At 42.6% G+C, this 21,137-nt stretch overlaps 1 protein-coding gene across 1 annotated transcript in view; it reads left to right on the top strand.

Moving 5' to 3' along the window:
* Positions 1 to 6,998: 6,998 nt before the first annotated feature.
* The window catches only part of relt (RELT TNF receptor), a 68,358-nt gene continuing 54,219 nt past the window's right edge, over positions 6,999 to 21,137 (top strand). Inside the window, exons 1-2 of the mRNA XM_072577083.1 lie at positions 6,999 to 7,096; positions 18,222 to 18,284. Of these exons, the coding sequence (XP_072433184.1) occupies positions 18,240 to 18,284 (45 nt within the window). The 5' untranslated portion in view covers positions 6,999 to 7,096; positions 18,222 to 18,239. The remainder of the gene's footprint in view (positions 7,097 to 18,221; positions 18,285 to 21,137) is intronic.

Here is a 21,137-nt window from a genome sequence, read left to right as displayed (position 1 = left end):
AACTGGAGTGCTCAACATGTTGTACATTGCAGACAATCCTTTGCTTTCTTTGTCTCCTTTTAACTTCAATCTTCACATTAACGTTCAAACACACATAGAACAATACTCTCTAAATGGTCATTGTGGATGAACTCAAGATCTTTATCATTATCTTATATCTTTATCAAGGCAGATATATCTTTATCACTAGTAGAATTTTATCCAAACTTTCCTTCCACTCCTACCTCCTATGCAACCCTCTGCCAATCTCAAATTCCTCTCAATTCTTAAAAAGGCAACAATTACGTTCCTCTTATCGGTCCAATCTTCTTCCTCCCATAATAACATTGCTAACTATTCATCACTTTTACAGGACAGTTCAGTACAGCTGGTGAGCAGCAAGTCTGTCTGTCCAAAAATGGCTCAAACACCTCAAGCTGTATTCTCATTCCAATTCCGCAGCTAAATTCACATCACAGTTCTATTTCTCCACCTCCTCCAGTGATGTAAAGCAGTCCTTCAGTCTCTGCTGGTTTGATATTAAGAATTTAACGTGTCAACAATTAGAGACTTCATCATACAGAACATTAGTATTGCTGAAAAGTGAGACTAGCCTGTCAAAGCCATTTGTTTCATGCTCACCGGAAAGATCCAAAACACCGAATTTCAAAAGGCATTGAAAAGGTTGCCATCACCAATTTAGTTGGACTTGCAACATGGCTCATTTACACTTGTTAAAAGCCACATGTTATCAAATGCAGGGCCTGTCCTTTGCAGGAGAAAGCAATATGGCCAGGCATCATGCCTTTATTAATTTAAATAATAGGACAGATGACAATAGGCCTCTGCAATGCCTCAATCAATCAGGGTTGACTTACCAACAATCAGCACCATTTGCTTATATATTTTCTTATATTGTTCCTCCCTGTCAAATTTTGGCTTTCTTGTATCTGTCCCGATGACTGCAGGATGAAAAGTTTCAATAGCATGTCCTTTCTTCAGCAATCCCAATAATTTATCTCGCCAGTGTAGAAAGAAAACACTGAAAATGTTGTCTTCCTCAGTGGCCTGAATTCCATCAACATCCCCATTTTTCAGCTCAGGCTAAGTCCAAAAGTATGGAACCTTCTTATACACTGAATTTTGAGCCATGCCTCTTTGCCATGTTTGATCTGTCACCAAACTATCTTTAATCTGACACAAAACTTTACCTCTCTTTCCACCTCATTTCTCCTGCTGGGCACCTTGTGGGGCCTTTATTACTTATACGTTTGGTTTTCCAGTGCTCTCCTCACTGAATCCACAAACAGAGTACCTCATTGAAGATGCCATAGCCTATGTTATCACTCACATCATTTTCCACATTCTCCAGAACTTCCCTGCCGCTGGAACAGACTTAGCATCACCTTCCTATCATTCTTAACCCAATCTCAGCCATATCCTTCAGTTATGCATTGTGAGAGCTGTGGCTCAGTTAATAGTGTTCTTATCTCTGAGACACAAGATAGTGCATTTTAGTGCCACTCCAGAGATTAAGCACAAAATGAAGGCTGAAATTCCAGCAGCATTCTGAGGCAATGCTGTACTGTCACAGGTAATGTCTTTTGGAAGACATGTTAAACCAAGGTCACATCTGCTTACTTAATGAGATTTTTAAAAATCCCATGATACTATTTTGAAGAAAAGTGGGGAATAATCTCCAAAATCTTGTCAATATTAATCTTGCCCATCTATACGCACCATCTTCTTCTCCGACCTATCACCTTCACCCTCACCTTCATCTACCTATTGCATTCCCAGCTACCTTCCCTCCAGCCTCACCCACCTTCCATTTATCTCTCAGCCTCCTTGGGCCACCCCCTCATTCCTGATGCTCGAAACGTTGACTCTGCTGCTCCTCGGATACTGTCTGACTGGCTGTGCTTTTCCAGCATCACACTTTTTGCTCTGATTTTCAGCATCTGCAGTCCTCACTTTCTCCTAATCTTAATCCTGCAACCAACATAAAAATCAAATTATTTGTTCATTATCACACTGCTGGTTTTGAAAACTAGTACAGCGTTTACTATACTGCAATAGTGATTGCAGTTCAAGAAGTACTTTATTGGGCTGCAAAGTGCTTTGAGATGTCCAGTAGTCACAAAAAGTTTTGATGCGCTATGAATTCAGTTTTTTTTTGCTCGCCATCTACTAGCATAGCTCTGGGCTACAGCAGACATGTATAAGTGTGTGTTTTTACAGCAACTTGAACTCCTTGCAGGACTCAAAAGCCACAATGTTGTCGTGACTTGCAGTACACTGGAGGAAATTCTACTTTGTTTCTTTGAGGTCTTCAATGTTCCTCTATGAGGCCAACCAGAGCCATGATTTAACATTGAAAATCAGCACCTCTGACAACTGACAGTGGATTGCTCCCTCTTCTTCAGACTTCGCTATTCTTTCATCAACCACTGCCTCCCTTCTAAGACACTTTCTCTCTACTTTCATGTTTCTCCCTGTTTTTAAAGCCTCCTTAATCCTCTTCTTTCTAGGCAGGGTCTCTCTGTCTCTCTCTCTCTCTCTCTCTCTCTCTCAATCTTCTTCTATTCCTCTCTCTCTCATTCATTCCCTTGGCCTTAAATTTGTCCTCTGCTCAGTTAACTGAATTGCAGTGAACCTCTGCACATGATAAACTCGCAACATAACTGTCACTGCACATAAATTGATCTACAGCAACGAAGGCAAAATTTTACATAATGACCTCACCCAAGTGGTCTTACTCTATATTTGACAAATATTAGTGCAGCTGCAAAATGCTATTTACATTTTGTCTTGCTGTGACATGGGAAACACTCTCGAGCATAACAGTTTTAGCAGTTTGTCCTCTTACTCTTCTTTAAAGGCTTTGGGGATTAAAAGTTAGGATTGCCATCTGTTATCCTTAGTTTTGTTTTCTGGTTGAGCTGCCTGAGAATTTTGAAAACAACGCACCATAATTTAGGTTCTTCAGTATGGAGGACTATTTACGAAGACATTCAACTTTTCAGGATTTAAAGGCTGATACTCCAGTTGTGACTATACTATGGCTTTAAGAGATGTATTTTGTCCTTTTTTTTGTTTTAAGACAGAGGTATTGAACTATCTATTTGAATCCAATAAAGTAAACAGCTTGTGAAGTCTTTGTTTTTTTTTAAAAGTTGGAACAATTGAAGCAGCCTGAATGGGTGGGGTCAAACTCCCAGAGCCAGGATTTTTATTTTAGCCTTTCAGAAGCAGTTATTGGGTCTTGAAACTGGGTTTAGAAGTTGCAGTACATCTTTCCCTCTATTCTCTCTCTCAGCATTTTCTCTTGACATTTATTCTTCCTGGACTGGGGAATTGCCTATGAGACAATCTATTTTACTGAATTCGCTTTTGTCAAGGGGTGTGTTTATGGGATGTTACTATATTGGAACAGTTACTGTTTAGTAGTTAAATAATCTATTATTATGTTATTCCAATAGAGTTAAATTATTCTAATTTGTTCTTTCTTTTGTTGTATTTTCATTATAGTTTTTGAATAAAGTGTGTTTTACTTCAAATCTAGTAGTTTGACCAATCGAATTGCATCCAGAACGCAATGCCTGGCACTTGCCTCTAACATAAGAAAATGCTAGGTTGTCGGCTATCTTCTTAATATACGTTGCGGGTGGTTTGGTTTGCTCCATAACACAGTGCACTGTTGAGAGAATACTGTGTTGTCAGAGGTGCTGATTTTCAATGTTAAATCATGGCCCTGGTTGGCCTCATAGAGGAACATTGAAGACCTCAAAGAAACGAAGTGGAATTTCCTCCAGTGTACTGCAAGTCACTACAACATTGTGGCTTTTGAGTCTTGCAAGGAGTTCAAGTTGCTGTAAAAACACACACTTATACATGTCTGCTGTAGCCCAGAGCTATGCTAGAGGCTGTGATTTATTTCCATCATCTGGCATGGCCAGTAAATACTTACACCCTCACCATCTGCAATTGGATTATTAGGCAGGATTTTCAAGTTCACAGTCGGTTGAGCTGCATTAGGAACACACCCTCCTTTGCATTGATTCATAATTCATTCCAATCACAGATATTCTGGCTCAGAAACCACAGGGGCTACCCACTGCACCAAATTACCTCCTAATTCAGGAGCTATATCAATATAATTCTTTCTGTTTGTTAGATTAAAAGATAACTGGGAAAAGAATAGAGACCACAAAGGACCAGAGTTGTAATTTGTGCGTGGAATCTGAGGACGTTGGTAAGATTCTTAGTGAATACTTTCTGTCAGTGTTCACTAATGAAAGGGATGAAATGGGTATAGAAATCAGGGGAAGGTAACACAATCTAATTGAAAAAAAAAGCATAGTTAGAGAGGAGGTCTGGCAGGTTCAGAAGTAGATAAATCTTTAGAACTGGATGAAATGTATCCCAGGTTGTTGAGAGAGGCAAGTGAAGTAGTATGGGCACTGGTAATCATTTTCGTTTCTCTCTGGCCACAGGAGAGGTGCCAGAGGACTGGGGCACAGCCAATATTGTACTGTTATTCAAGAAGGGAGCAAAGGATAAACCAAGAAACTACAGGTTGGTCAGTCAAATGGCAGTGGTGGGGAAACTATGGGAATCAATTCTGAAGGACAGAATTAATCTGCACTTTGGAGAGGCAAGGATAAATCAAGAACAGTCAGCATGGCTTTGTTAATGGGTAATCATATCTGACCAACTTGATTTCAAGAGATGACCAGGTGTGTAGTGAGGGCAATGTTTCTAATGTTGGCTGAATGGCAGGAAGCAGAGGACAATGGTCAAAGTGTGACTTTTTCTGGCTGGAAGAATGTGTCCCGTGGGGTTCCACAGGGATCAATCAGTCAGGAAGCCTGGGTTCAAGTTCCCCTGCTCCAGAGGAGTATAACAACAACTTTCTGTTGAGGTATATATAAACAATTTAAACTTGAGTGTAGGAGGGCTGATCAGTAGGCTTGTGGATGATACGAAAATTGGTGGAATGGTAAGTAGTGAGGAAGATAGCCTTAGATTCCAGGAGAATATAGACATACTGGTCAGGTGGGCTGGTCAGTCAAATGACAAATGGAATTCAATCCCAATAAATGTGTGTTGATAAGTGAGGGTAAGGGAATGCATGATGAATGGTAGGAACCTGGGAAGCATAGAGGAACAGAAGGACTTTGGTGTGCCTGAAGGTAAAAGGACAGGTAGAGAAAGTGGTTAAGCATGAAAATGGGATACTCGCCTTTATTAACAGAAGCAAAGAATTTAAGAGCAGGAGTATTGTGCTGGAACTGTATAAAATGTTCAAGGTAAAAACAATGACTGCAGATGCTGAAAACCAAATACTGGATTAGTGGTGCTGGAAGAGCACAGCAGTTCAGGCAGCATCCAACGAGCAGTGAAATCGACGTTTCGGGCAAAAGCCCTTCATCAGGAATGAAGGCAGTGAGCCTGAAGCGTGGAGAGATAAACTAGAGGAGGGTGGGGGTGGGGAGAGAGTAGCATAGAGTACAATGGGTGAGTGGGGGAGGAGATGAAGGTGATAGGTCAAGGAGGAGAGGGTGGAGTGAATAGGTGGAAAAGAAGATAGGCAGGTCGGACAAGTCCGGACAAGTCAAGGAGACAGTTACTGAGCTGGAAGTTTGAAACTAGGATGAGGTGGGGGAAGGGAAAATGAGCAAGCTGTTGAAGTCCACATTGATGCCCTGGGGTTGAAGTGTTCCGAGGCGGAAGATGAGGCGTTCTTCCTCCAGGCGTCTGGTGGTGAGGGAGCGGCGGTGAAGGAGGCCCAGGACCTCCATGTCCTCGGCAGAGTGGGAGGGGGAGTTGAAATGTTGGGCCACGGGGCGGTTTGGTTGATTGGTGCGGGTGTCTCGGAGATGTTCCCTAAAGCGCTCTGCTAGGACGCGCCCAGTCTCCCCAATGTAGAGGAGACCACATCGGGAGCAACGGATACAATAAATGATATTGGTGGATGTGCAGGTGAAACTTTGATGGATGTGGAAGGCTCCTTTAGGGCCTTGGATAGAAGTGAGGGAGGAAATGTGGGCACAGGTTTTACAGTTCCTGCGGTCGCAGGGGAAAGTGCCAGAATGGGAGGGTGGGTCGTAGGGGGGTGTGGACCTGACCAGGTAGTCACGGAGGGAACGGTCTTTGCGGAAGACGGGAAGGGGTGGGGAGGGAAATATATGGTGGGGTTATGGAGAGAGATTGGATAGACTGGAGTTGTTTTCCTTGGAGCAGAGGAGACTGAATGGGGACATTACTGAGATGTGTAAAATTATGTGGGGCCTAGATAGGGTGGACATGATATCTTGATGAAGGGAGCAATGATCGGGAGGTATAGATTTAAAGTAAGGGGCAAGAAGTTTAGAGGGAATGTGAGGACATTTTTTCACTCAGAGGCAATCTGGAACTTTCTGCCTGTAAGAGTGGAAAAGGCAGAAACCCTTATAACATTTAAGAAGTATGTAGCTATGCACTTACAATTCCAAGGCACAGAAGGCTGTGTTGCCTTGAGCATAAAAATTAGGTTAGGACAATTAGGCATCTATTTTTGACTGGTGCATCTTGATGGGCTGCATGGTGTTTATCCGTGCTGTAGATCTCTACGAATAAAGTTTCCACCAATTCCCAGTAGCCTCAAGATACACGCTCAAACCAGGTGAGCAAGAGGTGGGAAAAATCCAGTCAATTCCCACTGAACAGACAGTGAGTCACCTCACCAAACTGCTGCGAAGACATGGGGCTTGAGCTCTGAGGCTCTTGTGGTACAGTGGTAGTGCCCATACTTCTGAGGCAGGAGATATAGGTTCAGATCCCACCTGTTCCAAAGGACTGTAATAACTTCTCTGAAGCGGTTGATGATAGAATAGGTTTTTGAGCTCTGAGCTAGGGAATTCCCAGCCAGATTAGGCGTGCTGCGCGAAGACGTAACACAGTGGGTGCGGTTGAGAAAGGGCTGTGACTCCCCGGTGACGACAGCCGCTTACCCGGAACGCGGGCGGCTACAAAGCGTGTTCGAGACTCGCAGCAGCGCCAGAGCGTGGAGACAGGGCACAGCGTGAAGGCACAGGGGCTGGAGGGACGCAGCAACTGCACATCAAATCGCAAGGTAAATTCTCTTAAATACATCCTCCTCTTATTGAGGTCGCAGTCACAATGCGTTAATGGTTGGGTGAATGAATGAAAATAACTCAAACCAACCTCAGAATTCGAACTTGATTTGACGAGATGGGGGTATCATTCCATTGTAGACCGTGAATTGAGTGGACAGTTGGAGGAGAGATTGTATGAGGGGGGAGGGGGGGGGTCCATGTCGCCCCAGCCTTCATTGATTTCTCTCTCCCCATCCCTTTCAAACTGGTGAGTCTAGGCGTGGGGCAAGTGGTATGTTCGGGGCTGTCTTATCCCACTGCATAGTTCACCGATTGGACAGTTTGGAAGGTACTTTAGACGGCGTCCTGCCTGGGAAAGGTCGGCCCTAGTTTGCTTCTTTTTCAAGGTTCAGTTGTTACTACTTTTCCATTCTGAGTCACGACACGGGAAGGGCTGGGGGAACGAGTTGCTGTTGTAACCTGCTTTTGACCCGTAGTTTAAAACAGGATTTACACGATTCAATGTCTGATGTCAATGGAAGAGAATTCGATTTCGCCTCTGAGAGATATAGGAGATTGAGTCTGTAAACAAAATTCAGAAAGTTCAGCCAGAAACTTGTTCTCAAACACGAAATCCAGCAAAGATATACTTTCTCAAAATAGAGAGAAAAAAGTGAGGTCAATGGTTTCGTTCCACTTTTGACCCAAATGTTAAATCTGATTTCAAATGCTGGTTTGACAGTAGGGGGAAAGAGAATGTAATTTCAGCTGAAGGAGTTGTCATTAGCACCGTCCTTCTGAAAGGTGACCTCTCCACCTACAAAGAGTTTTTTAAAAATTTCAGATGTCTACTTTTAAAAACTAAAACTGAGCTAAGGAACTAGCACAGCGACTGGCTGGAAAACGCTTTGACACACCGAGAGGTAAAAATGATGGCAGTCAACGAGGGCGGATTTTACCCTTTGGGGTCTTTTTCGCCCCTAATTTATCCGGGAGAGGGGATTAAATGATTATTGCGGAATGAAATGTCCAGGAGATTTGTTTGACTCGGTTAAACGTGCTGAATGACAGTTCTCGGAAGGACGGGGAGTTTGACGATTCTAGGGTTGAAATAGCTTCCAGGAAAGCAGTTTTTTTTTAAGCCAAAGTCTCAGCGTTGTTGGAATTTCGTCCCGGTATCCGGGACCGAGACCCCTCGGGACGGGCGGTAGGAATCTCTTTGGTGACAAAGGAAATGCATTCTTAGCAACTTCTCTCTCGGTGTTAGAGTTGGGACAATTCTTTCACTGCCCTCAGAATGATTAATGTCAGACTGAAATAGACGCTTGCGGTCACAAGCATTGTCAGATGTTGATGTGACTTAAAAGAACGAAAATCTGTCCAAGTGCCAGTTGTTTCCTACTCCCCATTTACCAGAGGTACCTTTACAGAGGACAGTGATTAACGGAGAATACTCGGCTATTTTGATTCATTTCCTTTGAGGAAGGAAATCAAATATCCTTGCAGCTGGTTGAACTGAATGTAAGAAGATGAAACACTACTTCAGTTCAAGCTTTAGATATACATTGGCTAACAGCAACACGTGGTTAAATGAACAGAAATGATTTGTCCCACTAGATTTACACTGGTTACTGGTATTCACTAACCATTGTGTAAACTCCCCGCACTTCTGTATGTGACAGCTTGTTGGCTCATTGGCTCTCTCAAACCCATCAGCACTCCCTAATTGCTTCAGAGAGCCAATCCAATTTGAACATAAGCAAAACTTTTGAGAAATGTTCCTCTGGAAGTCAAGATAGAAAACAGATGCTCGAATAAGAAATGTCATTGTCTTACACCCCATAACAAACCCAGGAAAGGATTCTGTGCCGGTTCTGAGTTTCTCAAAACTAGAATATGAAGGTGAAAATGGATACTGGGTATTTGTAGAATCTGAAAATGTTGATCATTCAGATTGTTGCTGATTTGTATTCTAACTGGATCCTCGATATGTTACTGTATAGAACCGAACTGCATTTGTGACTATGTGTATATATGATTAGATTAGATTACTTATAGTGTGGAAGCAGGCCCTTCGGCTCAACAAGTCCACACCGCCCCGCCGAAGCGCAACCCACCCAGACCCGTTCCCCTACACTTATCCTTTCACCTAACACTACGGGCAATTTAGCATGTCAATTCACCTAACCTGCACATTTTTGGAGTGTGGGAGGCAACCGGAGCACCCGGAGGAAACCCACGCAGACACAGGGAGAATGTGCAAACTCCACACAGAGAGTCTGGCCTGAGGTGGGAATTGAACCTGGATCTCTGGCGCTGCGAGGCAGCAGTGCTAACCACTGTGCCGCCCACAATTATATGTAAAGAGATTTTATGAATAAAATACATTTTGAAATTTAAAAAAAAGTATCTCAACTTGCTATGGTTCTATATCATTTACTGACATGTTCTAACTAAAAACTATCAGACTTATTCTTCATTCATGCATGAGAATCGGCCACCAGTATTTAATACCCATCCCTAGTTGCCCATGAGAAGGTGGTGGTGAACTGCCTTCTGGGACTGCTGCAGGCCACTTTCTGTTGACAGACACACAATGTCCTTAGGTTTTAGAATTCTGACCCAGCGACACTGAAGTAATAAATTATATATTTCCAAGTCAGGATGGTGAGGGACTTGAAGGGGAACTTGCAAGTGATGGTGTGCCCCAATATCTGCTGTCCCTGTGCTTCTAGTTCAAAATGGTGACAGGTTTGGTAAATGCTGCGGAAAGATTTTTGGTGAAATTCTGCAGAGCATGTTGTAGATGGCCCACATTGCTGCTAATGAGTGTTGGTGGTAGAGGGAATGACTTTGTTTGTGGTTGTGCCAGTCAAGTTGGATGCTTTCTTGTGGATGTTGTCAAGCCTTTCGTAAATTGTTGGAGCTGTGCTGATCCAAGTGGGGAGTATTCCATCACACTTGTATCTTGTCCATAGTGGATAGGCTTTGGGGAGTCAGGAGGTGAGTTACTTGCTGCTAGATTCCTGTATTCTGACCTGATTATGCATCCATAGGGTTTTTTTTGTGGCTAGTCTAGTTCAGTTTTAGGTCAATGGTAAAGCCCTGGATGTTGATAGTGGGGAAGTCAGTCATGGTAATACTTTTGAATATCAAGGAGCTATGGCTATATTCTCTTTTCTGAGATGGGCTCTTGTGTGCTACACATATTACTTGCCACTTGTCAGCCCAGACTTGGATGTTTTCCGGATCTTGCTGCATTTCACTCTGAACAGCTTCAATATCCCAGTAGTTGTGAATGTGGCTGAACATTATGCAATCATCAGAAACAGTCTCACTTCTGACTTTATGATAGAGAGAAGGTCATTGGTGAAATAGTTGAACATGGTTAAGTTTGGGACACTACCATGAGGAGCTGAGATAACTAATCTACAACAACTGCAATCATCTTCCTTGGTGCCAAATATGATTTGAACCACTCAAGAGTTTTCTCTTGAGTTCCGTTGTCTCCAGTTTTGCGAGGGCTCTTTGACACACCACTTGGTCAGCTGAAGCCTTGATAGCAAGGGCAGTCACTCGCACCTCACCTCTGGAATTCATCTCTTTTGTCCCTGTCTGAACCAAGGTTGTAATGAGGTCATGAGCTCAGTGGCCCTGGCAAAACTCAAACTGAATATTAGTGAGAGGGTTATAGCCAAGAAAGTGCCGATTGGTGGCAGTTTTGATGACTCCTTACATTACTTTACTGAGGATTGAAAGTAGACTGATGGAGTGGTACTTTGTAGGGTTGGATTTCTCCTGCTTTTTTGTGTACAGGATACATCTGGGCACTTTTCCACATTGTCTGCTAAATGCCAGTATTGTAACTGTACTAGAACAGCTTGGCTAGGGTTACAGCAGGTTCCTGAGCACAATGTTGTCATGGCCCATGGTGCTTGCAGTATCCAGTGCATCCAACCATTTCTCAATATCACAAGAAGGGAATCAAATTAGCTGAAGACTGGCATCTGTGCAATGGGGGACCACTGGAGGAGGCCAAGATGGATCATCCACTCAACATTTCTGGCTGAAAGTTATTGCAAATACTTCAGCCTTATCTGTCACACTGATATTCTGGGCTCTGCCATCACTGAGCAACTTTAGCTTTCACAGAGAAGTCTATATTTCCAAAGAACTGAAGCTTGACCTTAGCATGTGGCATAATGATTCTTTGAAGAATTCATCAGAAATCATATATAAATCCACGGTAATCTTGTCTCTTAATCAGGGCAGATTCTAATTCAGATTAAATTATTGATTTAGGCATTAAAAATGTTTAGAAACAAGAATAAACAATTAAATGAAATTGTTAAATTACCCCGGGCACCAATATATTAATAATTTGTCATGACTGAAATAAAGAAGCAGAAAAGTGCATTATTTCCAGGTTCAGTCTGTTTCAGTGATTGAAAGTACAAGTGTTTGGAAATGCTGATGATGACACAATAGTATCTGTTTAGTATATGGTTTCACCTTATCTTATCTATTGGCAAAATAAACACTTTGGTCCTGCAGATGTTATTTACTATCTCCTGATGACCTAGAAGAGAGAAGAGCTTTTAATACTGTCCAGTTCAAAAAGAAATCATTTGCCATTATCTAATGAAGGAAGCAACACAATCACGTAGCGTAAATATAGTGTTTTAGTATTGAACCAAGCCATTGGTCCAACCAGGGCATGTCAACATTTACCTTCCATGAATAAATAGTTCAGATCATGTTTAACCACCCTATTTTCATATCCATTCAATCCCTTTTCTCTCAGCCATTTATGTCACATGTATTGATAGTTTTTTTGCCTCATCCATTAACTGTGGTAGTGAATTCTATAATTGTACAGCTGTCCATATATGCATGTTCCTCTTACCTTCTGATCAAAATCTCTTATATTCATGGTCCCTTATTCTTGACTGCTCAATACTTGAAAATTCTTCTCTTTGTTTCGCATAATTTTGCAAATTACTTTATATTGCCCTACAATCTCGACTGATCAGACCAAAACACCAGTTTACAAATATGTTTTTGCATCAGTATCACGAACAAGGAAACATCTCAACACACTGTACTCCACCCTTAAATCTTTCATCATGCAGTAAAGATAGAATGTTGCTTCCAAGAGCATCTCTGCTTGGAGTGCTTAGTGCGCAGTTCAGTTCCTTCTTGGGAATGTGGTACAATATGTCACTACTCTAGTTTAATTTAAAATCATTCCAGGGATGTGGGTTTCACTGGCCAGGCCTGCATTCCCTGCCCCTATGGTAATCCAGGCTTTTGAGGGCGTGGGTTCAAATTCTGCTGATAAATTTCAAATATAAACATTGTCACAGTAATGGTGACTTGAAACCTACTGTAGTTCATTGTATAAAGTCGAGGTCCACTAATGTCCTACAGGGACCATCCTTGCGTGGTCTGGCTTATATGTGTCTCCATATAATGTGACTAACTCTTAACTGACCTCTAAAATGGCCGAGCACATAATTCATTTTAAAGACAATTCAAGGAAGTTAGCAAATTCCTAGCCTTATTAGTGGTGCTGAAAGTCCATGAAAGAATAAAGAATTAAAACATTAGCCCTTCTAGTTCATTGTTCAGCATTCCCATTGTGAATGGGGTGTAGTTGTATTCAAAACAGATTTTGTAATTCAGGCCTTCAGTAGAGGTTTTGCATAAAGGAAATATTATCACTGTTAATATCTAGATTACCTTATAATTCAGTTCTAGTGTGCTGTAATATCATTTGTTGTACAAGGCATCCTGAGACACACAATGCTGAACCAAACTGGATTAAAGTCATACACACCAGAACAAAAATTGCTGGAGAAACTCAGCAGGTCTAGCAGCATCCGTGGAGGGAAAACAGAGTTGAATATTTCAAGTCCAGTGACCTTTCTTCAGACTCAGTTCTGAAACAGTTCTTCAGACAAAACTGAAATCACTGATCAACTTGGAACCAATGCACTGATAGTTCCTAAATGGTAATATCTTTCAGACTATTTATACTATCAAATAAGGTACAATCAAGGGGACATGTTACTTACACTTAACTGTTAAATTAGATTTGTTTGAGTTTTTAACTCAAAGAATCATTAGACAATGGAATGCCACATCTTTGAACAAGGGCATTAGCCTGGTTGTTTGGCCTGATTTCGTTCTTTGCTTCAGCAACAGGAAGTTAGTATTGTAACAAGCCTTACTCTGATCCTGATAACAGATTCCAGTAACTTCATTGCAACTGTTGGTAATTGGATTTTTCTGTAGTTATAGAGTCATAAGATGTTCAGCACGAAAACAGACCCTTCGGTCCAACTCGTCCATGCCGACCAGATATTTCAACTGAATCTAGTCCCATTTGCCAGCACCTGGCCCATATCCCTCCAAATCCTTCCTATTCATTTACCCATCCAGATGCCTTTTAAATGTTGCAATTGTACCAGCTTCCACCACTTCCTCTGGCAGCTCATTCCATACACGTACCACCCTCTGTGTGAAAAAGTTGCCCCTTAGATCCTTTTTATATTTTTCCCCTCTCACCCTAAACCTATGCCCTCTAGTTCTGGACTCCCCGACCCCAGAGAAAAGACTTTACCTATTTATCCTATCCATGTACCTCATGATTTTATAAACCTCTATAAGATCACCCATCAGCCTTTGACGCTCCAGGGAAAACAACACCAGCCTATTCAACCTTTTCCTACAGCTGAAATCCTCCAATTCTAGCAACATCCTTGTAAATCTTTTCTGAACCCTTTCAAGGTTCACAACATTCTTCCGGTAAGAAGGTGACCAAAATTGCATGCAATATTCCAAAAGTGGCCTAACCAATGTCCTGTATAGCTGCAACATGACCTCTCAACTTCTGTACTAATGCTATGACCAATAAAGGAAAGCATACCAAACGTCTTCTTCAATATCCTATCTACCTGTGACTCTTACTTCAAGGAGCTATGAACCTGCACTCCAAGGTTCCTTTGTTCATCAACACTCCTTGGGACCTTACCATTATGTGTATAAGTCCTGATAAGATTTGCTTTCCCAAAATGCAGCACCTCGCATTTATCTAAATTAAACTCCATTTGTCATACCTCAGCCTATTGGCTCATCTGGTCACGATTCTGTTGTAATCTGAGATAAACTTCGCTGTCTACTACACTTCCAATTTTGGTGTCATCTGCAAACTTACTAACTATACCTCCTATGTTCATATCTTAATCATTTTTATAAATGACAAAAAAACAGTGGACCCAGCACTGATCCATGTAGCACTCCACTGGTCACATTATCTGGTTTCTCTTTCCTTGACTGTTTTAAGTAATGCTGTGACATTTGCAACATGAATCCAGAGAGTCTTACATCTGCAATAAGTATAAAAAACTTGTCAGTTTTGATTACCCTTGCAAATAGGTTTTTTCATTCTCTTTGAGCACCTTTTAATACTTGGTATCTTGTGTAGTTTCCCAGTCTGTCGGATTTCTTTGTAACTTCGTAAGCCTTTTCCCTCAGCTTGATACTGACCCATGCCTCATTTGTTGATCATGGATTGTTTAACGATAGAAGTGGTGGCTTTCACTTTAAGAGCAAGGACCTCAACTGTATTGGATCATACAAAACACCTCTTTGAATGCTTCCCACTGTTAGTAGGTTTACCCATTAACAATTCAACCAAGTTTACACTAATTAATTTATTTCTCATCCAGTGGAAAGTTTATCTTATTTAAACTGAAACCTTGTATTGTGATCCTCCTCCCTTCTCCACCTCATGATGTAAAGGCCCCAAGTTGCTGCAGGAGTAAATGCAACATTTTCAGGCATTAGTTGGACACAACCCTGCATTTTTAATATTGACTTTGAGCTATATATTGCCAACTATGCCAGTGAATGTTACTGCAAGAGAAACTGGTCAACTAGGAGTGAATGGCAAACAACTGTCTCCTTAGTCCATCATCGTGAAGTGAATGGGGCAAGGATTGAGAAGGAACATATAAATTTGAGTGGCTGAATTAATTGCCAAATCTGGTAATGAAAGAGAGGGAAAGAAAAATTGTATTGAGTGACAGAAAGGGATCAAAAAGGATAAATAAATCCTTCAATTTTAAAATAAGCACCGATTAAAGCCTTACATTGTGTCAAACAGGCACCTTGTATCACAGCTGTCTGGTCCTAAGTTTTATGTGTATTTGACACCGTGCAACATTTCTGTCTCATAAGATGATGGCTTGCATCATGGCGATTGCCTTTGTGTGGCGTATACCCTAGTGTATCTCAAGAGCTCCACTCTGGGATGGTAATCCCGTCTACGTTTGCTGCCAAGGAAGATTGAGCCAATTCTGTTTTCTCTGGGTCCTCTTTATGACCATTTGAGCTTTTCATTTCTGCACATCTCTACTAATGCCCTTCCAAACAATCATCCTCCAGATGTCATGGCTGTCAGAGACTGCCTCCTGTTTTGGATTAGTGGTGCTGGAAAAGCACAGCAGTTCAGGCAGCATCTGAGGAGCAGTAAAATCGATGTTTCGGGCAAAAGCCCTTCATCAGGATTACAGGCAGAGAGCCTGAAGGGTGGAGAGATAAATGAGAGGAGGGTGGGGGTGGGGAGAAAGTAGCAAAGAGTACAATAGATGGATGGGGGTGGGATGAAGGTGATAGGTCAGAGAGGAGGGTGGAGTGGATAGGTGGAAAGGAAGATAGGCAGGTAGGACAAGTCATGGGAACGGTATTGAGCTGGAAGGCTGGAACTGCAGTAAGGTGGGGGGAGGGGAAATGAGGAAACTGCTGAAGTCCACATTGATGCTCTGGGGTTGAAGTGTTTCGAGGTGGAAGATGAGGCGTTCTTCCTCCAGGCGTCGGGTGGTGAGGGAGCGGCGGTGAAGGAGGCCAAAGACCTTCATGTCCTCGGCAGAGTGGGAGGGGGAATTGAAATGTCGGGCCACAGGGCGGTGTGGTTGATTGGTGCGGGTCTCCCAGAGATGTTCTCTAAAGCGCTCTGCTAGGAGGTGTCCAGTTTCCCCAATGTAGAGGAGACCGCATCGGGAGCAATGGACACAATAAATGATATTGGTGGATGTGCAGGCAAACCTTTGGATGTGGAATGCTCCTTTAGGGCCTTGGATGGAGGTGAGGGAGGAGGTGTGGGAGCAGGTTTTGCAATTCCTGCGGTGGCAGGGGAAGGTGCCAGGATGAGAGGGTGGGTTGTGGGGGGGCGTGGACCTGACCAGGTGTGTCTGCCTCCTGTTCATCAAGGTCAACATACGCTACCTTTGTATCTCCTTTTGCAGAAGTTCTTGTTTTTGAAGTATGGACTCCCAGAAGGTTGTGATTCCATGGCTAATTCACCATACAAGAGGTATCTGTTATGCAAATGCAGCGATATCATGCTGTTTAATACTTTCAGTGGTGAGCCAGACACAATAAGTGCTGCTTGGCCATTAGCTTCGCAACTGCAACTATTGGATTTCCATGTTTAATCAAGTTAATGCCTTGTCTGAAGATGATGTACTATTTGCACATAAGTAATAGGAAGCATCATTAGCCTGGCATTACTTTGATAGGAAATTATGGACAATGAGCACATTCAACCATATTATGTGGCTATTTAGCTCTGTAAATTTCATTTGTGTTAAGTTTTCAATGCCAAATCTGGCACTTCAGTGCTGTACAGAGGAAGTGCTGCATTATCAGAGGTACTTTACTTCAAACAATAAATTAAAATGAGGAGCTAAATGTTAAATAGTCTTGAGGAATGGCTCAAAGAAAAATTGGGCGTTGTTCTAAAATAGTTCATGAATAAATCAATCACATGCTGAGGTGCATGACATTTAAAGGAAAAAATCCTCCGACATTTCCCCTTCCTGTGGGAGTGGTAGCTCACCCTGAGTTGTAGGGCTGTCTTCCCCAGCTGAAGGCTCACCTGGTGGACATCCTTGACTCTCCTATCAAGCGTGTAATCCAGACTAGAGAGCTGTTGGCGAGGAGAAAGACTGTCCGAACAGGAAGACAGGAGGGAATGCAAAAATTCTTGTTGCCTCCTCCATGCACTTGTTTTCTCTTATCATCTTCAAATTCTTCAAACTTTTCGGCCATTTAGTATTTCTGTTTTCTTTTTCACGTGTCATTCCCTCTACGTCCGATCCTGTTGGACCACATGTCTATACTGGATGTGAGATTAGGCTGACCCGGTGTTCCCACCAAGAGCTGAACACGTTTGAAGGATAATGCTGAGTTTACTTACGGATATCCTAGAAATTAGTTTCATGTTTGAGTTCTGGGTGAAGCTGTGCGGCAGGTGTGCATTATAAGAAAGTGACTACATATGAAGTTTCAATCAATGTTCTCACTAATTTAGATATACATCTGCTAATTGATTAAAAAGTCTCATTTGCACCTTTGGGCAGCAGTGCTTCAGAATAAAAGCTGCTGATAGTTGTTTGTGACTATTCTATTATGTGTTTCACATGATAGCTTTGCAGCCAGCAATGAGGGATTTTCAACCCATGAGCCAGGCTTGAATCCACACAAGGCGTTACAGATGAAATGATGTGCGAAAGTTGAGGGGGATTCCTCCACACTTGGTCTCATACTGCCGGCTCCGATTATTTCTGGAGTCTGATTTGATTCATTAGTACAGTTGGGTTTCACCATTTCGGGAGAAGGTGTTGCATTCCAATTCCCAGCCATATTCAGTTGCCAGAACACTGTGAGTAATTGCAGTTGGGAGTGGGGAAAAGCAAAAGAAGCTTGAACAGACAGCAGAAGAGTATGCAGTCCATGTTTCTCAAAGGATGGTAGAGAATTCCATAACAAGATAGTGATAACATGTTTGAGAAGGAAGCCTATTGGTCTTAGCAAGCCACCCATTAATTCATGCCTTGCATTTTCTCTTCTCCATAGCTACGTACGTGTTGTCAATCTTTGCCATATTGCTGAACAAGGAGTGTGGGCATAACAGAAATACTAAACTGTGATTTAAGACAATGCAACAGCTATATCCATTGTGGTCTTCCATCAGACAAAGGCTTGTTCAAGTCTGTCCCTGAGTGCAAATGATGCTTAAATGGATGCTAATTGTCTGTTACTGATCTTCCATTGAACCTTTCTTCTCATCATCAGGGCTGATGCACACTGAAGATGAAGAGGAGCCTCTTTTCTTGTGCATTATTCTGTTATGTCACTGTAAGTATCTGCTTTGACAAACAAACGTTTCAGCATTGACCATTTCTATTTGATGCACTGGTTGGGCAAATACACAAGTTCAGCCTTTGGCTGAAGGTGAATCAAGTCATTAGGATTACCGTTATGATGCATTCTCAGCTCAGATTATGTTGAGAACATTTGAATTTGTTTTAGTTCTGTGAAAATGTAGATGTATAGTTGAAAGATTTGGAGTGTACAACATAAAAGAAATGTTGAGAAGAATAGTTTTGTGTTTATTACCATTTGATAATGTGGAGGTGCTGGTGTTGAACTGAGATGGACTAGGTCAAAAGTCACATGACTCCAGGTTATAGTCCAACGGGTTTATTTGATTTGGTGGTGCCAGTGTTGGACTGGGGTGCACAAAGTTGAAAATCACACAGATCTGTTGGACTATAACCTGGTGTTGTGTGGTTTATTTGAAATCACAAGCTTTTGGAGGGCTGCCCCTTTGGCAGGTGAAGTGAGGAAAGCACCCAGGCATGGGCTTTACAATCAAAGAGATAAAAAGATCATACAGTGGAGTGTCAACAAGACAAATAATAGGTCTCTGCAGGTGATCAAGAATGTCAAATGATATGAGTAAAGTGTCAACAGCTGAACAGTAAGTGAAAGGATACCTATAATCTGATTAATTGAGGCGGAGAGGTATTTACAAAAAATTTAAAATAAAGTGGTGCTGGAGACAAACTAAATGCCTGAATAACATGCTAGCTGTAAGATTTGCATGCCAAGGATATAACCATAGTAACAAGTAAACCAAAGCTGTACAAACTAATTAAGGTAGAGAAATCCTAAATTATCAAAGTGATGGTCAAGACAGGGCAGTAAGGAAGATTTTACACAGTGTGGTGGGGTCACATGTAGCACGGAATGAACCCAAGATTACGGTTTAAGCCGTCTTCTTGGGCACAACACTTGGCTTTCAGTTTCTGCTTAGCAGTTCTGTGTTGTTGTGTACCTCAAAGGGCACGTTGGAGGACACTTACCCAAAGATTGGAGGCTGAATGTCCTTGACCACTGAAGTGTTTCCCGACTGGGAGGGAACATTCCTGTCTGGCAATTGTTGCGCTGTGTTCATTCATCTATTGTCGTAGCATCTGCTTGGTCTCGCCAATATATCATGCCTCGGTGCATCCTTGCCTGCAGCGTATCAGGGAGACAACATTGACCAAGTCACATGAGTATCTGTTGCGTATGTAGTGGGTGTTGTTTCCAAGTGTGATGGTAGTATTCATGTCAATGATCTGGCATGTCTTGCAGAGGTTGCCATGGCAGGGTCGTGTGGTGTTGTCATCGATGTTGGCCTGTAGGCTGGGTAGTTTTCTGTGAACAATGGTCTGTTTAAGGTTTGACAGTTGTTTGAAGGCAAGAAGTGGTGGTGTCGGGATAGTCTTGGCAAGATGTTTTTCGTCATCGATGACGTGTTGCAGGCTGTAAAGAATGTGGGGTAGTTTCTCGTCTCTGGAGAAGTACTGGACAACGAAGGGAATTCTATCGGTCATATCCTGAGGTAAAAACAATGACTGCAGATGCTCAAAACCAGATTCTGGATTAGTGGTGCTGGAAGAGCACAGCAGTTCAGGCAGCATCCGAGGAGCAAGAAAATCGACGTTTCGGGCAAAAGCTCTTCATCAGGAATACAGGCAGAGAGCCTGAAGCGTGGAGAGATAAGTGAGAGGAGGGTGGGGGTGGAGAGAAAGTAGCATAGAGTACAATGGGTGAGTGGGGGAGGGGATGAAGGTGATAGGTCGGGGGGGGGATGGATAGGTGGAAAAAAAGATAGGCAGGTAGGACAAGTCATGAGGACAGTGCTGAGCTGGAAGTTTGGAACTGGGGTGAGGTGGGGGAAGGGGAAATGAGGAAGCTGTTGAAGTTCACATTGATGCCCTGGGGTTGAAGTGTTCCGAGGCGGAAGATGAGGCATTCTTCCTCCAGGCATCTGGTGGTGAGGGAGCGGCGGTGAAGGAGGCCCAGGGCCCCCACCCTCCTCTCACTTATCTCTCCACGCTTCAGGCTCTCTGCCTGTATTCCTGATGAAGGGCTTTTGCCCGAAACGCTGGTCATATCTTGAGTCTGTCTCTTGAGGAGGTCATTGCAGTTTTTTGATGTGGCACATCAAACTGGCAGTCAATGAGTTGAGCATTGTATCCTGTTCTTATGAGGGCATCTTTAGGTGTCCGTCATGTTCCTCCTTATCGGAGCAGATCCTGTGTATGCCCTGGGCTTGTCTGTAGGGGATGGTTTCTTTAAGGGTGGAAGCTAGAAAAGTGCGGTATCGTGAAGTGATCTGTGGGCTTCCGGTAGATTGAGGTACTGAGGTGTCCATCCTTGATGGAGATGTATGAATGAGACTGATTCTGAAGAGTAGTTCTGTACTCACAAAGACAGCCTCAACTGTGATCTTGGCTTCATGGCACGCTACATGTGACCCCACCATGCTGTTCTATAAAATCTTCCTTACTGCCCTGTTTTGACGCCATCACCTTGATAATTTATGATTTCTCTACCTTAATTAGTTTGTGCAGTTTTGGATTACTTGTTACTTTGGTTAGACCCTTGGCATGCGACTCTTACACCTGGCATGGTCTTCCAGTCTCCAGCACCACCTTATTTTAAATTTTTTGTAATTATCTCTCTGCCTCAGTTAAGCAGATTATAGGAGGAGCAGTACTGCTCCTTGGATGCTGCCTGAACTGCTGTGCTCTTCCAGCACCACTAATCCAGAATCTGGTTTCCTGCATCTGCAGTAATTGTTTTTACCTAAACAAATTATAGGTCATCCTTTCACCTACTATTCAGCTGTTGACACTTTACTTACACTGTCTAGCA

The sequence above is a fragment of the Chiloscyllium punctatum genome, chromosome 9, assembly GCF_047496795.1.
Source record: "Chiloscyllium punctatum isolate Juve2018m chromosome 9, sChiPun1.3, whole genome shotgun sequence".
Lineage (NCBI taxonomy): Eukaryota > Metazoa > Chordata > Chondrichthyes > Orectolobiformes > Hemiscylliidae > Chiloscyllium > Chiloscyllium punctatum.
Note: the sequence above shows the minus strand (reverse complement) of the source record. Positions and strands in the feature narration are given on the sequence as shown.